Genomic DNA, 17,440 nt, shown 5'->3' with positions numbered 1-17,440 from the left:
ATACTGTTCCATCATAACCTCCCTGCTCTTGCATTCAATGCCTCGACTAATATGTCGACAATGTTTGACACAAAGCTGATTGATTTAACCTTTATCCAGGATATTAAACTCCAGCCCAGTGACAGGGATTATTAACATAAGCAGAAACAAACCCCAACTGTCGGAAAGGGCATGGTTCAGTCCTGGATGTAATTAACAGCAGCAATAACAACAGAATCCAACCCCGGGAGTCACTTGTGAATACACTGGTGTGTCTGCAGGGTGGATAAATGACTGAATCCCTTCCCACACATGGAGCAGGTGAACAGTCTCTCTCCAGTGTGAACTCGCTGGTGTTTCAGCTGGAGAGATGGATGAATGAATCCCTTCCCACACACGGACCAGGTCAATGGCCTTTCTCCAGTGTGAACTCGCTGGTGTGTCAGCAGACCCATTTTGCTTTTATAGCTTTTCACACAGTCAGCACATTTAAAAGGTCTCTTTTCAGAGTGAACACGTTGATATGAAGTGAGCTGGGTTAGTTGAGTGAACCTCTTCCCACGTTTGGAGCAGTTGAATGGTTTCTGCCCAGTGTGAACTTGCTGGTGTGTCAGCAGAATCTTTCTGCTTTTAAAGCACTTTTCACAGTCAGAACATTTAAAAGGTTTCTTGTCAGAGTGAACAAGTTGATGTGAAGTGAGGGTACTTATCTGAGTGAATCCCTTCCCACAGTCAGTGCAGGTGAACGGCCTCTCCCGGGTGTGAACTCGCTGGTGTATCAGCAGATTCCTTTTGCTTTTAAAGCTCTTCTCATAGACGCAACATTTAAAAGGTCTCATGTCTGAGCAAAAAGGTTGAGGTGAAGTGAGGTGGTTTACGAGATTGAATCCCTTCCCACACTCGGAGCAGATGAAAGGCCTCTCCCCAGTGTGAGTGCGCTGATGAGTTTCCAGCTCAGGTGGGGATCTGAATCCCTTCCCAAAGTCTCCACATTTCCACGGTTTCTCCATGGTGTCAGTGTCCCCATGTCTCTCCATGTTGGATGATCAGTTGAATCCTTGTCCACACACAGAACACTTGCACAGTTTCTCCCCGCTGTGAATGGTGAGATTTTTTTTCAGATAGTGTAACAGGTTAAAGCTCTTTCCACAGTCAGTTCACTGGAGGACTCTCAGTCGGGCGTGTCTGTGTCTCGGTGCTTTCCCAGTCACACTGATGTTTGAAATCTTTTCCCACAGACAGAAGAGTCAAATATTTCTCCTTCATTGTCAAAGATCAATGATATTCAGGTCCAACGACGGGAATTATAGACCAGTCAGCCTGACGTCAGTTGTGCGGAAAATTCTAGAGTCCATTATAAAAGATTTAATAGCTGAGCACTTGGAAAAATAAAGTGGCAGAATGGGACAGAGTCAGCGTGGATTTATGAAAGGGAAATCATGCTTGACAAGTCTACTGGAATTTTTCGAGGATGTAACGAGTAGAGTTGATGAGCGGGAGCCAGTGGATGTGGTTTATTTTGACTTTCAGAAGGCTTTCAACAAAGTCCCACATAACAGATTAGCGTGTAAAATTAGAGCACATAGGATTGGAGGTAGTGTATTTAAAGGTATAGAAAACTGGTTGGCAGACAGGAAACAAAGAGTAGGAATAACTGGGTCTTTTTCCAAATGGCAGGCAGGCAGTGACTAGTGGGGTAGCGCAGGGATAGTTACTGGGACCCCAGTTATTCACAATATATATCAATGATTTAGATGAGGGAATTAAATGTAATATCTCCAGATTTGCAGATACACAAAGCTGGGTGGGAGGGTAAGCTGTAAGGAGGATGCAGAGATGCTTCAGTGTGATTTGGACAATCTGAATGAGTAGGTAAATGCATGGCAGATGCAGTATAATGTGGATAAATGTGAGGTTATCCACTTTGGTAGCAAAAACAGGAAGGAATATTATTATCTGAATGTCTATAAATTGAGAGAGGGGAATGTGCAACGAGACCTGGGCGTCCTCGTACACCAGTTGCTGAAGGTAAGCATGCAGGTGCAGCAGGTGGTAAAGAAGGCAAATGGTATGTTGGCCTTCATAGCGAAAGCATTCAAGCACAGGAGCAGGGATGTCTTGCTGCAATTAAACGGGGCCTTGGTGAGACCACACTTGGAATATTATGTGCAGTTTTAGTCTCCTTGTCTGAGGTAGGATGTTCTTGCTATAGAGAGAGTGCAGCGAAGGTTTACCAGACTGATTTCTGGGATGGCAGGACTGACACATGAGGAGAGTTGGAGTTGGTTAGGATTATATTCACTGGAGTTCAGAAGAATGAGGCGGGATTTCATAGAAACCTATATGCAGAAGGATGTTCCCGATGGTGGGGGATTCCAGAACCAGGGGGCGCAGTCTGAGGATATGGGGTAGACCATTTAGGACTGAGATGAGAAGTTTCTTCACCCAGAGAGTGGTGAGCCTGTGGAATTCGCTACCACAGAAAGTAGTTGAGGCCAAAACCTTGAATGTTTTCAAGAAGGAGTTACAAATAGCTCTTGGAGCGAAAGGAATCAAAGGATATGGGGAGAAGGCGGGAGGAGGCTATTGAGTTGGATGATCCGTCATGATCATAATGAGTGGTGGAGCAGGCTTGAAGGGCCGAATGGCCTGCTCCTGCTCCTATTTTCTATGTTTCCTGGTGAATCGAGTGACACTGTCAGATCTTGATGTGATATTTGGTTTGAGTTTCCTATCTGCAAATCATCTCTCTCTTGTACCCTGTAAAGGAGTTTACAAAAATCTTCATCGTAAATACAGGATAGAAATTCAAAACAGAAAATTCGAGTTTCTTTGGTACATTCTTCACCCAAACATGTGGTCCAATCAAACTGAAAGAAGTTCAAATCAGCAACAAATTCCCAACAAAAGCAAAGGGAACCTTCCTAAGTAAGAATGTTGTTTCCAATGTCTATGAGACACTCTGTACCCTGAGGTGCCCACCGGTTGTGGGAGGTATCAAGCGTACTGGTGGACACTGCATGTTCCCTCTCCAGGGACACCAGGACACGGACAAGACCACGGAAGAGAGGTCGGCAGCCAGTGTGACCAGACCCATCCTGGATCTAGAAATCCCTGTGTTAAATAGGCCCATGAACCGTTACAGGAGAAGATTCTCTGATTTATCCACACCCACCAACACCCGCCCCCCCACCCCCCCACCCCACTTTACACTGGGCAGCCAGAGATTAGGATTGTGAGGTTGAAGTATCGCCAGAGGTTGAGGATCAGCACCTCTCACCCTGAATATGTAAATGGCCCATGGACTCACTCACTGTTACATCCACAAGAAGGCCGCACATGAAACTGTCTGAAACGCAGAATAGAAACCACATGGGACAAAATACTGACAAATACTAAACTGTTGGCTACAAATAAATAAAAATATATATTGGGGGAGACGGTGCCACAATGGGAATGTTACTGGACTAATAATCCAGAAAACCAGCTTGATGCTCTGGGGACAGGGGTTCAAATCCCACCACAGCAGCTGGCGGGATTTAAAATCAATTATTAAATCTAGAATTGAAAGCGAGTCTCAATAAGGGCGACAATTCAGCCATTGTCGATTGTCATAAAAACCCACCAGGTTCACTAATGTCCTTTTGGGAAGGAAATCTGCCGTCCTTACCTGGGCTTACATGTGACTTCAGATCCACACTGAATTGTGGTTACTCTTAATAACCCTCTGAAATGGTGTGGCAAGCACTTGCTTCAAGGGCAGCAAATGCTGTCCCTGCCCACATTCCATGAAAGAAAGTTTTTAACACCACCGCCACTGAATGGTTACAATTTCGGAAGGAAGTGAAGACAGAGGGTCCAGAAAAGATGCAAGAGAACGGTTCCCCTTCCAAGAATAACAAACGAACTTCACCTCGCCTAAATGAAGTTCCGATCTCTCGTGAATCTTTCCTCCACACTCTCACATTCTTCGTAAAGCTCAGAATTGGACACAATACTGCAGTTGGGTCCAAACCAGTGTTTTATTCAGGTTCATTCTAACTTGGTTGATTTTGTACTTTATTCCCGTATTCATAAAGCCCAGGATTCCACATGCTTTATTCACTGCTTTCTCAGCCTGCCCTGCCATCTTCAATGAATTGTGCACATATAGCCCCAGATTACGCTGCTCCTTTTACACTTGTATCCTTTATTTTATATTGCCTCTCCTTGTTCTTCCTACTGAAATGAATCACTTCACACCTCTCTGAATGAAATTTTATCTGTCACCTGTCTGCCCATTCCACCATCTTGTCTGTGTCCTCTTGAGGTTTATCACCATCCTCCCCACTGTAAACACAACTTGAAAAATTGATGTCATTTGCAAATTTTGAAATGCAGCCCTGCACACACAAGTCTAGATCATTAATATATATCAAGAAATCAGTGTTCTGACTACCGACCCCTTGTGATCCCACTGTAGACTTTTCCTCAATTTGAAAAAGCAACCGTTCACCATGCATGTTGTTGCCTGTCACACAGCCAGTGCTGCCTCTGCCCCATGGATTTTAACTCTGCTGACAAACCTGTTACTTGGCACTGTATCAAATGCCGTTCAGCAGTTCATGTGCACATCAACCGTGTTACGCTCATCAACATTCTCTGTTTCCTTATCAAAAACTCAAGAAATTTAGTTCAACACGATTGTCCTGAACAAATTGTACAAGTGACCTAATTTTGACCTGAATTGCCGCTTCTAAATGCTTTCCCACACAAGAGGTTAAAATGACTGGTCTGTCAATGCTGGGCTGACCCTTCCGTTTAAGATTACTAAGGATTTAATATTAGTGCCAGGAAGTGTGGGGAAATCGTGAAGAGTTGTGAAATTGTAACATTAAAAGACTGATAATTGATAAATAGCTCAATAAATAATCAGTTTTCAAGACATAAAGTACAGATAAATTAATTTATGAATAACTGAATTGAATTATTAATAATGTCAGGTAGAGTGCTTGGAATGGAGAAACAAAAATTACTGCAATGCTTAAAACATGAAATGAAAAGATTAAAAACTGGAAACACTCAGCAGGTCTGGAAGAATCTGTAGAGAGAGAAACAGAATTAACGTTTCAGGTCTGTGAGCCATTGGACGGTGGAAGAGGAACAGAAGGGAAGGTCTATGAAAGGCTGCAGGGCGAGAGAGATTAACTGACAAAAGGCTTCATAATGCAAGGTCAAAGGGAGTGTTAATGGGACTACTAAAAAGACAAGTCAGAGAATCATAGAATGGTTGTAGCAAAAGAAGGAGGCCGTTCAGCCAGTCGTGTCTGTATTAGGCCCCTGAAGGGACAATTTACCTAATGCCACATCCATGTCTTTGCCACATAGCCCTGCAATTAAACAAGATTGAACAATTCTTAGACAAAACTTGTATGAAACAAGATGTTTACGCGAATGGACAGCAGAAAAAAAAAGAAAAAAAACTTGTTTACAGAGTGTATCGGGGGGTGGGGAGCAGCATAATGTACCTGTGCAGGTCTGTGAGGATCCCCAAGGTCCATCAGCTGTCTGCATGCAGTGTTTAGTGGGCCCTGGGGGAGGTGAGGATGGAACCATTTGGGACACAGCACAGGGCAGGAGGTCGCCCCTCCCCCACTATCATGGTAACACGAAGGACTCACCATGGACTGTCCCACACCTGGGCCGGGCGGGGTCAAGGTGCAGGAATCTGCAAGCTGGTAGGTTGAGCTGTGAACTGGGCGGAGTTTGTCCCCTTCACTGTCAGGGCTGACGGCCTGAATGTGCTGGGGATATGGTTCGGAGGGACCAGAGCATGCGTTAGAAACTGGAAGGAGCGAGTGTCTATGGTGAAAAGGAAACTGGGCATGTGGGAGTGACGCTCCCTCTCCATTGCGGGTAAGAACCTGGTCATCAGGTGTGAAGCACTCTCGCTGTTGCTGTACGTGGCGCAGGTCTGGCCCATTCCACACTCCTGCGTGGTGGGGATCACTCGAGCCATCTTCCGCTTTATCTGGAGATCAAAAATGGATCGTGTCCGCAGGGACGCGATGTACAAGCCTCTAGATAAAGGGGGAAAAAACGTGCCCAACATCGCCCTCATACTGATGGCCACCTTTGTGTGTGGCTGCATCAAGCGGTGCGTAGACCCTCAGTACGCAAACACCAAGTGTCACTACGTGCTGAGGTTCTACCTGTCCCCGGTGTTGCGAAGGATGGGCCTGGCCATGCTGCCGCGGAACGCTCCAAGTAGTTGGACCGTGCCGTACCACCTGTCCCTCGTGGAAAAATTTATGCAGAAAAACCCCTTTGACCACAAGTCCATCTGGCAGTGGTCAGCACGTAACGTCTTAGAGGCCCTGAGGGAAAAGGAGAGGGTGGGCCCTGTGGGATGGTTCCCCGAGCAGACTGTCAAAGTCATTTGGCAGAATGCCTCATCGCCAGAACTTTCCAACAAGCACCAAGACGTGGCTTGGCTGGTGGTGAGAAAGGCCCTCCCCGTCAGATCCTTCCTACACGCCAGGAGTCTCACCCCCTCAGCACGTTGCCCTCGAGGTGGCTGTGGTGGGGAAGAGACCGTTGTTCACCTCCTTGTAGATTGTGCCTTTGCAAAGAAGGTCTGGAGAGAGATGCAGTGGTTGCTGTCGAGGTTCATCCCGAGCAGTTCTGTGACACAGGACTCTGTGCTCTACGGGCTGTTCCCAGGGCCACACACCGAGACAAACATCAACTGCAGCTGGAGGATCATCAACTCGGTGAAAGACGTGCTTTGGTCTGCCCGAAACTTGTTGGTCTTCCAGCGCAAAGAGTTGTCACCGACCGAGTGTTGCAGACTGGCACATTCCAAAGTCCAGGACTACGTGCTGAGGGACGCACTAAAGCTTGGGGCAGCCGCTGCAAAGGCGCAATGGGGAAGGGTCGCTGCCTAAGAACTTTCTGCCACAGCGCACCGAGGGACTGGGAACTGTTTAAATCCCCTCGGGCTGTACAGCTCAAAATGAATGTCTGCAAATGATTGTAATATTGTTTGTTCTGATGCACCTGGTGATACACGTTGTAAAAGTTGAACCTGATTGTACCTTTGTAATGGTGTTTTTGAAATGGTTTGGAATGTGGTTGAAGATATTTTATGAATAAAGTATATTTTTGCAAGAAAAAAAAAACCACGACTTTAATAAAGACTTCCTAGACACACCTCTGGGTTCTGAGTGTTCACTCCGTTTTTCCGCGACAGATGGAGACGAGGATGGGATCCGACTGAAGTCCAGTGGCCTCTTAAGTTGGAGAGGTATTTGAAAACCTGGACCATCGGATCTTTGAAAAAGAACCCTCGCGGAGAAAGGGAGAGACTCTCCTAAATTGGTGAGAATACGAACTGCATCCTAGCTGAAAGGGGGAGTGCAGTTAAATAGCGTCCCAGCTACCTCTTAAGTTGGAGAGGTGGCCTCTTAAGTTGGAGAGGTGAAAGGGGGATGAACAAGCATCCTAGCTGAAAGGGGGAGTGCTTGAAAAAGGGTAGCTACCGACCGAAAAGATTTGAAAGACCCAAGGATTTGGAGGTATTGTTGAGGAATTCTTAAACACCGGTGGGCGCATAGGTAGGCAAAACACACTGCGCTGTTGAATTGTGTTTCCTTTCCAGATAAAATGGGAAATCGTGGCAGCAGAGAGGCATCTGCCGCATCTCCGGCTCCACGGGAATTCAAAAACAGACCAAAGCCAGAACCCAAATCGGGAACTTTGAAGATGGGCAAGAGAACGGAAAAATGCATGAAAATGGTAACCAGGGCTCGGCAGAAGGTAGGAGATCCACTGGTCCCTCCGGGGTCGCGAGCCGACGTTGTAATAACAGAAACGGGAGATGACAGGTATGCGGTGCCTTTTAGTAGTGACTTATATGGGCTGGACACAAGGGGAATGGCCGTATGGCGGCAGTTTGAAAATACCCCTCATCCAGACCTGGTGGGATGGACTTGCGAATGGGGCCGGAGATCCTACTTGGGATTTTAATTATATGCTGGGTTGTTTTGAAAAATGGATGGAGGTAGCAAAGCGGCATCAGCCCCCCAAACAAAAGAGTAAACAGGAGGGTTTGGCTTCTGATAATGAGACCCCGACCAACCGAGGGGGTACCCCTGATACCACCCTAAAGGAGAAAACTCCCGCTCCAGAGCCTGAAAACCCCTCTGCCCCTCCGCCTTATCCCACTAACTGCGGACTACTGGGGCCTTATCCCCAGTTCCCTAGACTCATGTCGCCCATTTCTGACAGCCCTTGTCAGCCTCCTCTCCCTGATACCCTGACAGAAGAACTAATAGAGATGGTAGCGGCTTGGAGACAGTCTAATAGAGTGGCGAGACCAGGTGCGGAAGCTGGAGCAGAGGCAGAAGCGGGTCCGGGACCATCAAATCCCGTCCCAACTGACGACAAGCGTAAACACCCTTCCCGATTCAGGGGGTCGGAATCTGATAGTGAAAGTAAGAAAGTGACTTGGCTAAATGGAGCCATCACACGAAGCCTCTCTTGACAGATAGCAGCTGACTCTGCCTCTCATGCATTTCAGGCCCCTAAAATAATGATTGGAGACATGGCCGTACTTAAACCTTGGACCCCAGCTGAGGCTCGCGCCATGGTAGCCGAGGCACCCAACCCCATTAAGCGTCCCGCAGCCTACCTCAATTGGTTGGAGCAAATGTGTGCAATTTATCAACCCCATCCAGGCGACTTACAAGCCTTATTAAAATTTGCTTATGGCAGCTCCTGGGCCACATTCCGGTGCCACCTGGGGAAAATGGGGATTGGCGGTCCGATGATGATCAAGCTGACAAGGGAAATGAAAGTTTAGAGCGTTGGTTACGAGGGAGGGGACGTATTGCAATTATGGGGGCAGCACAGAGACATGGGGGCCTGGGGGAAGTAACTCGGTGTTTGCAGAAGAAAGATGAGGGCGCCCCTGATTTTATTGCCAGATTCAGTAATACCTGGGAAGAGTATGCAGGTGTTCCCTTGGAGGGCAACGGGCCCTTGGCTATTCAAACGCTGTTGAACTGTTGAACCCAACAAGCCCAGGCCTTTAAGATGCGAAATCTAAATTGGCAAACTATGCGCTGGTCCGAAATTACCACTACCTTGGTCAATATGGACCGTGAGGGACTGTTTGCTAGCCCCCGGGAGGGCCCCAAACAACAAAAGACCCAATGCTATCGTCAGGAACAGGGCAGATGTAAGGGACAGGCTAGGAGTCTGAGACAGGACAAATCCCAAGACATTTGCTGTAAATGCGGGAAGAAAGGGCACTGGGCCAGGGACTTCCCATCTACTCCCCCCAAGGAGCCTGCTATGCCACACAGGCAGCCGATAACCGCGGCTCCCTCCTTTACTTATAATAACCCTTTTCCACAAAACTAGCGGGGCCCAGGGGAGGTTATGGTACAGGGAGCGGTTTTTTTTTTGTAAAAATATACTTTATTCATAAAATATCTTCAATCACATTCCAAACCATTTCAAAAACAACATTACAAGGGTACAATCCAGGTTAAATTTTTACAAAATGTATCACCAGGTGCATCAGGAGAGGTACTTGTGCGGCAGCTACTCCTTTGGCTGCCTGGTCAGCGCGGGCATTCCCTTGCGAAACATCATCAGTTAAATTAGTGTGTGCTTCACATTTAATAATTGCCAGGCGCTTGGGCAATTGAATTGCTTCGAGGTTTAATACAAATTGGGAATGCTTGATGGACTTTCCCGCTGATGTAATAAAACCCCGATTTTTCCATATCTGTCCGAAATCATGCACAACACCAAAGGCATAGCGGGAATCGGTGTAAATATTGGCTGCCTGATCACCGGCCAGGATGCAGGCTCGGGTGAGGGCAAAAAGTTCCGCTGCCTGCGCTGAAGTGCCAGGGGGCAATGCATAGGCTTCTACAGTGCGGTGCGGGTCCACGATGGCATAACCGGTGAGGAGTAAATAGTCTCTTGGTCGATGAGAAGAGCTGTCAGTGTAAAAGATAACATCCGGATCGAGCAGGGGGTCTATCCGCAGATCCACCCTGGGGGAAGTGGACTGTTCGACCACTGTGAGGCAGTCAAGCTCCGGCACAAAGGTGGCAGGATTATTGCAGGCGATTGGCGGTAAGTATAATAGGGGTGTGATAGCAAAATTACTTCGTATCCCGTACGTCGTGAGGCAGTAAAATGTTGTGTAGCGGCAGAGTTTAAAAGTAACATGACAGCATGGGGTACTCGCACCTGACAAGGGTGGTCGAGGACCAACAGTAAAGACTTTTCGACCATGACAGCAGTGGCTGCGATGGCACGGAGACAAGCAGGCATTCCCAGTACTACAGCAGGCAGAGCCGTAGAGTAGTAAGCAACTGACCTCCTTCCTCCTCCATGGTCCTGTATAAGCACTCCCGTGGAGATTCCTTCCTTCTCACAGACGTGCAACTGAAAAGGGTGCGCATAGTTAGGTAGCCCCAAAGCCGGGGCTGTTGTTACAGCTGTCTTGAGGGCTCGGAATGCTGACTCCCGTTCTGGAGTCCATTGAACGAGTGTGGGTGCTTCTTTCAGAGTAGCAGCACAGAGGACAGCATCATGCAGGCGATAATCGGGTATCCATTGTCGACAATAGCCAACCATGCCTAGAAAAGAAAGGACTTCCTTTTTAGTCTTCGGAGGGGGTATTCGTAGGATAGCCTGCACTCGCTCAGGTCCTATTTGCCGAGTTCCAGCCTTCAAGGTGAATCCCAGGTACTGGACTTGTGACTGGCAGAACTGTAGTTTAGACCTCGATACCCTGTGGCCTCTTGTAGCTAAGAATTGGAGCAAAGTCACTGAGTCCTCTACACAGTTTTCCAGGGTAGGTGAGGCCACTAAAAGGTCATCAGCATATTGTATCAGGGTAGAGTTTCCATTCAGACAGCATTCTTCCAAATCACATTTCACAGCAGCTGCATACACAGCGGGGCTCTCTGTATACCCTTGGGGAAACCGTGTCCAGGTATATTGACGTCCTTTATATGTAAAAGCAAACAAATACTGGCTATCCAGGGTGGAGAGGGATAGACAAGAATGCAGAACACAAGTCAACTACAGTGTAGACCGCAGCTTCAGACGGGATAGAGGATAGAATCACATTTACATTGGGCACCACCGGGGCTATGGGAATCACAATGTTATTTACAGCTCGCAAGTCCTGCACAAAACGCCATTCATCTGGCCGTCCAACTTTAGGTATAGGCAGTGTTGGTGTGTTACAGGTGCTGACAGTAGGCTTGAGAACCCCTTGTTGGAGCAGGGAGTCTATGACTGATGCGATGCCTGCCTCAGCTTCAGGGGTCAGTCGGTACTGTCGAACGCAGGGCAGCACAACATCCTTTCGTAGTATGACACGGTGGTCCGGGGCAGTGAGCACTCGGCCTACATGAGTATTCTGCAGGGCCCACAAATCGCTATTGATTATGTCCAAGGCTGGAGGGCCAATGAGGCTGGGCTGCTCAGGGGGCTGCTGCCGCTGAAATTCAGCAAGAGGGTCGATTAACTGACAGGAAATACCAGGGAGGTATATTCTACCCTCAGCAGGTCCAAACCACTCAAAAGATCCAATGCATTCAGAGGTACAGGCCGACTGTAACCGTTTAATCATGGGACCGATGTGCTTTGCCAGGAAGGGAGGCCGAATAGCGAGTGTCAAGTGGGCATTGAATCAAGGTCCATACGGAACAGGGGCTGCTGCTCTGTGGTTAGGTGCACCGGGACGCCTATGCCCGCTTCCCCGAAATAAAGGTAGGGGTCGGGGCTGACGGAGGTTAACTGTCCTGCAAGAGCATTGGCCTTTTGGCGATACTCAGGGTCATCTTTCATTGTAATCCACGCAGTACAGTGTAAGCGAGAGTAATACTGCACCACCTGTAACAGGCTTTTCAGAGTCCGAACAGGAGTTAAAAACGGCAGCTTATCAATTTCCTGCCACAAGCGGCCCATCTTTGCCGCATAAGGGTTACCCTCAAGTTGCCAGCAGTATAAGGTCGGTTCAGGCTCAGCTTCGGGGGTAAGGAGTTGATTAGCTGATGGGTCTGGGGCGAGGGTACCTCCGTATACATGCCCTGAGGGGTACAGTAGATAGTGGCTCCTAATTTGCACAGGGTCTGGCGTCCTAGCAGTGGTAGGGGAGTGGTTGCTGATACTATCAGTGTCTCCTCTACACGGTTGTCTTTTAATGATAAAACAACCCGTTTTGATAGGGGCTTTGATAAAGGAAACCCTGACACTCCCACAGTCCCTACCCTGTTCTGACTAAGGGGCAATCCCAGGGAGGCGGGTACAGAGGACAGGGTAGCGCCAGTGTCCACCAAGGCTCGTAAATGTGTATCTCCTATTCTAAGGGTTACCATAGGTTGTGTTTCCGAGTCTTGGGAAAGTGATATAACCGCTCCCTGTACCATAACCTCCCCTGGGCTCCGCTAATTTTGTGGAAAAGGGTTATTATAAGTAAAGGAGGGAACCGCGGTTATCGGCTGCCTGTGTGGCATAGCAGGCTCCTTGGGGGGAGTAGATGGGCAGTCCCTGGCCCAGTGCCCTTTCGTCCCGCATTTACGGCAAATGTCTTGGGATTTGTCCTGTCTCAGACCCCTAGCCTGTCCCTTACATCTGCCCTATTCTTGACGATAGAATTGGGTTTTTTGTTGTTTGGGGCCCTCCCGGGGGCTAGCAAACAGTCCCTCACGGTCCATATTGACCAAGGTCATGGTAATTTCGGACCAGCGCATAGTTTGGCAATTTAGATTTCGCATCTTAAAGGCCTGGGCTTGTTGGGTTCAACAGTTCAGCAGCGTCTGAATAGCCAAGGGCCCGTTGCCCTCCAAGGGAACGCCTGCATACTCTTCCCAGGTATTACTGAATCTGGCAATAAAATCAGGGGCGCCCTCATCTTTCCTCTACAAACACCGAGTTACTTCCCCCAGGTCCCCATGTCTCTGTGCTGCCCCCATAATTGCAATACGTCCCCTCCCTCGTAACCAACGCTCTAAACTTTCATTTCCCATGTCAGCTTGATCATCATCGGACCGCCAATCCCCATTTACCTCAGGTGGCACCGGAATGGTATCCCTCAGAGTGGCCCAGGAGCTGCCATAAGCAAATTTTAATAAGGCTTGTAAGTCGCCTGGAAGGGGTTGATAAATTGCACACGTTTGCTCCAACCAATTGAGGAAGGCTGCGGGACGCTTAATGGGGTTGGGTGCCTCGGCTACCATGGCGCGAGCCTCAGCTGGGGTCCAAGGTTTAAGTACGGCCATGTCTCCAATCATTATTTTAGGGGCCTGAAATGCATGAGAGGCAGAGTCAGCTGCTATCTGTCTAGAAGGCTTCGTGTGATGGCTCCATTTAGCTGAGTCACTTTCTTACTTTCACTATCAGATTCCGACCCCCTGAATCGGGAAGGGTGTTTACGCTTGTCGTCAGTTGGGACTGGATTTGATGGTCCCGGACCCGCTTCTGCCTCTGCTCCAGCTTCCGCACCTGGTCTCGCCACTCTATTAGACTGTCTCCAAGCCGCTACCATCTCTATTAGTTCTCCTGTCAGGGTATCAGGGAGAGGAGGCTGACAAGGGCTGTCAGAAACGGGCGACATGAGTCTAGGGAACTGGGGATAAGGCCCCAGTAGTCCGCAGTTAGTGGGATAAGGCGGAGGGGCAGAGGGGTTTTCAGGCTCTGGAGCGGGAGTTTTCTCCTTTAGTGTGGTATCAGGGGTACCCCCTCGGTTGGTCGGGGTCTCATTATCAGAAGCCAAACCCTCTTGTTTACTTTTTTGTTTGGGGGGCTGATGCCGCTTTGCCATCCATTTTTCAAAACAACCCAGCATATAATTAAAATCCCAAGTAGGATCTCCGGCCCCATTCGCAACTCCATCCCACCAGGTCTGGATGAGGGGTATTTTAAAACTGCCCGCCATACGGCCATTCCCCTTGTGTCCAGCCATATAAGTCACTACTAAAAGGCACCGCATACCTGTCCTCTCCCGGTTCTGTTATAACAACGTCGGCTGGCGACCCCGGAGGGACCAGCAGATCTCCTACCTTCTGCCGAGCCCTGGTTACCATTTTCATGCGTTTTTCCGTTCTCTTGCCCATCTTCAAAGTTCCTGATTTGGGTTCTGGCTTTGGTCTGTTTTTGAATTCCCGTGGAGCCGGAGATGCGGCAGATGCCTCTCTGCTGCCACGATTTCCCATTTTATCTGGAATGGAAACACAATTAAACAGCGCAGTGCGTTTTGCCTACCTATGCGCCCACCGGTGTTTAAGAATTCCTCAACAATTCTTCCAAATCCTTGGGTCTTTCAAATCTTTTCGGTCGGTAGCTACCCTTTTTCAAGCACTCCCCCTTTCAGCTAGGATGCTTGTTCGTCCCCCTTTCACCTCTCCAACTTAAGAGGCCACCTCTCCAACTTAAGAGGTAGCTGGGACGCTATTTAACTGCACTCCCCCTTTCAGCTAGGATGCAGTTCGTATTCTCACCAATTTAGGAGAGTCTCTCCCTTTCTCCGCGAGGGTTCTTTTTCAAAGATCCGACGGTCCAGGTTTTCAAATACCTCTCCAACTTAAGAGGCCACTGGACTTCAGTCGGATCCCATCCTCGTCGCCATCTGTCGTGGAAAAACGGAGTGAACACTCAGAACCCAAAGGTTTGTCTAGGAAGTCTTTATTAAAGTCGTGATTTTTTTGTTTGCAAAAATATACTTTATTCTTAAAATATGTTCAACCACATTCCAAACCATTTCAAAAACACCATTACAAAGGTACAATCAGGTTCAACTTTTACAACATGTATCACCAGGTACATCAGAACAAACAATATTACAATCATTTGCAGACATTCATTTTGAGCTGTACAGCCCGAGGGGGTTTAAACAGTTCCCAGTCCCTCGGTGCACTGTGGCAGAAAGTTCTAAGGCAGCGACCCTTCCCCATTGCGCCTTTGCGGCGGCTGCCCCAAGCTTTAGTCCGTCCCTCAGCACATAGTCCTGGACTTTGGCATGTGCCAGTCTGCAACACTCGGTCGGGGACAACTCTTTGCGCTGGAAGACCAACAAGTTTCGGGCAGACCAAAGAGCGTCTTTCACCGAGTTGATGATCCTCCAGCTGCAGTTGATGTTTGTCTCGGTGTGTGTCCCTGGGAACAGCCCGTAGAGCGCAGAGTCCTGTGTCACAGAACTGCTCGGGATGAACCTCGACAGCAACCACTGCATCTCTCTCCAGACCTTGTTTGCAAAGGCACAATCTACAAGGAGGTGAACAATGGTCTCTTCCCCACCACAGCCACCTCGAGGGCAACGTGCCGAGGGGGTGAGACTCCTGGCGTGTAGGAAGGATCTGATGGGGAGGGCCTTTCTCACCACCAGCCAAGCCACGTCTTGGTGCTTGTTGGAAAGTTCTGGCGATGAGGCATTCTGCCAAATGACTTTGACAGTCTGCTCGGGGAACCATCCCACTGGATCCACCCTCTCCTTTTCCCTCAGGGCCTCTAAGACATTACGTGCCGACCACTGCCAGATGGACTTGTGGTCAAAGGGGTTTTTCTGCATAAATTTTTCCACGAGGGACAGGTGGTACGGCACGGTCCAACTACTTGGAGCGTTCCGCGGCAGCGTGGCCAGACCCATACTTCGCAACACCGGGGACAGGTAGAACCTCAGCACGTGGTGACACTTGGTGTTTGCGTACTGAGGGTCTACGCACCGCTTGACGCAGCCACACACAAAGGTGGCCATCAGTATGAGGGCGATGTTGGGCACGTTTTTTCCCCCTTTATCTAGAGGCTTGTACATCGCGTCCCTGCAGACACGATCCATTTTTGACCTCCAGATAAAGCGGAAGATGGCTCGAGTGATCGCCACCACGCAGGGGTGTGGAATGGGCCAGACCTGCGCCACGTACAGCAACAGCGAGAGTGCCTCACACCTGATGACCAGGTTCTTACCCGCAATGGAGAGGGAGCGTCGCTCCCACATGCCCAGTTTCCTTTTCACCATAGACACTCGCTCCTTCCAGTTTCTAACGCATGCTCTAGTCCCTGCGAACCATATCCCCAGCACCTTCAGGCCGTCAGCCCTGACAGTGAAGGGGACAAACTCCACCCAGTTCACAGCTCAACCTACCAGCTTGCAGCTTCCTGCAGCTTGACCCCGCCCGGCCCTGGTTTGGGACAGTCCAAGGTGAGTCCTTCGTGTTACCAGGACAGTGGGGAAGGGGTGACCTCCTGCCCTGTGCTGTGTCCCAAATGGTTCCATTCTCCCCTCCCCCAGGGCCCACTAAACACTGCATGCAGACGGCTGATGGACTTTGGGGATCCTCACTGACCTGCACAGGTACATTATGCTGCTTCCCGCCCCCGATTCACTCTGTAAACAAGTTGCTTTTCTTTTTTTTTCTGCTGTCCCTTCGCGTAAATATCTTGTTTCATAAAAGTTTTGTTGAAGACTTGTTCAATCTTGTTTAACTGCAGGGCTATGGGGCAAAGGCAGGGACGTGGCATTAGGTAAATTGTCCCTTCAGGGGCCTAATACAGACACGACTGGCTGAATGGCCTCCTTCTTTTGCTGCAACCATTCTTTGATTCTCTGACTTGTCTCTATCCCGCTGCTTCATTCAAAGTGAATCCCACCTTCTGCTTTTGTCCCTGGATCTCTGTCTAACCAAGTAATTATCTCTTACCTCATTTGTTCCTTATTTCTTTGAGTCCTAGTTTTCCTTTCTTATTTCTCTCATTTTTTTCACATTGCATTCAGACTGTTATTATCGTGCCATTCACACCTAATCTAGAAGCATCTTTTGTGTTTTTAATAGTCCCATTACCACTCCCTTTGACCTTGCATTATGAAGCCTTTTGTCAGTTAATCTCTCTCGCCCTGCAGCCTTTCATAGACCTTCCCTTCTGTTCCTCTTCCACCTTTCAATGGCTCACAGAACTGAAACGTTAATTCTGTTTCTCTCTCTACAGATTCTTCCAGACCTGCTGAGTGTTTCCAGTTTTTAATCTTTTCATTTCATGTTTTAAGCATTGCAGTAATTTTCGCTTCTCCATTCCAAGCACTCTACCTGACATTATTAATAATTCAATTCAGTTATTCATAAATTAATTTATCTGTACTTTATGTCTTGAAAACTGATTATTTATTGAGCTATTTATCAGTTATCAGTGTCTTTAAATGTTACAATTTCACAACTCCTCACGTTTTCCCCACACTTCCTGGCACTAATATTAAATCCTTAGTAATCTTAAATGGAAGGGTCAGCCCAGGATTGACAGACCAGTCAGTTTAACCTCTGTGTGGGAAAGCATTTAGAAGCGGCAATTCAGGTCAAAATTAAGTCACTTGTATAATTTGTTCAAGTGTTGAACTAAATTTCTTGAGTTTTTGATAAGGCAACAGAGAATGTTGATGAGGGTAACACGGTTGATGTGC

General features: G+C 48.3%; 1 protein-coding gene across 1 annotated transcript in view; it reads right to left on the bottom strand.

Moving 5' to 3' along the window:
* Positions 1–17,440, bottom strand: part of LOC144697994 (uncharacterized) — a 373,983-nt gene that overhangs the window by 245,823 nt on the left and 110,720 nt on the right. Inside the window, exons 7-11 of the mRNA XM_078569944.1 lie at positions 14,055–14,212; positions 13,062–13,298; positions 11,236–11,491; positions 10,228–10,790; positions 9,557–10,069 (exon numbers count right to left, since the gene is read on the bottom strand). Coding sequence (XP_078426070.1) covers positions 9,557–10,069; positions 10,228–10,790; positions 11,236–11,491; positions 13,062–13,298; positions 14,055–14,212 — 1,727 coding nt within the window. The remainder of the gene's footprint in view (positions 1–9,556; positions 10,070–10,227; positions 10,791–11,235; positions 11,492–13,061; positions 13,299–14,054; positions 14,213–17,440) is intronic.

This window comes from Cetorhinus maximus, chromosome 23 (assembly GCF_964194155.1).
Source record: "Cetorhinus maximus chromosome 23, sCetMax3.hap1.1, whole genome shotgun sequence".
Classification (NCBI taxonomy): domain Eukaryota; kingdom Metazoa; phylum Chordata; class Chondrichthyes; order Lamniformes; family Cetorhinidae; genus Cetorhinus; species Cetorhinus maximus.
This window is presented reverse-complemented; position numbering and strand designations above follow the sequence as displayed.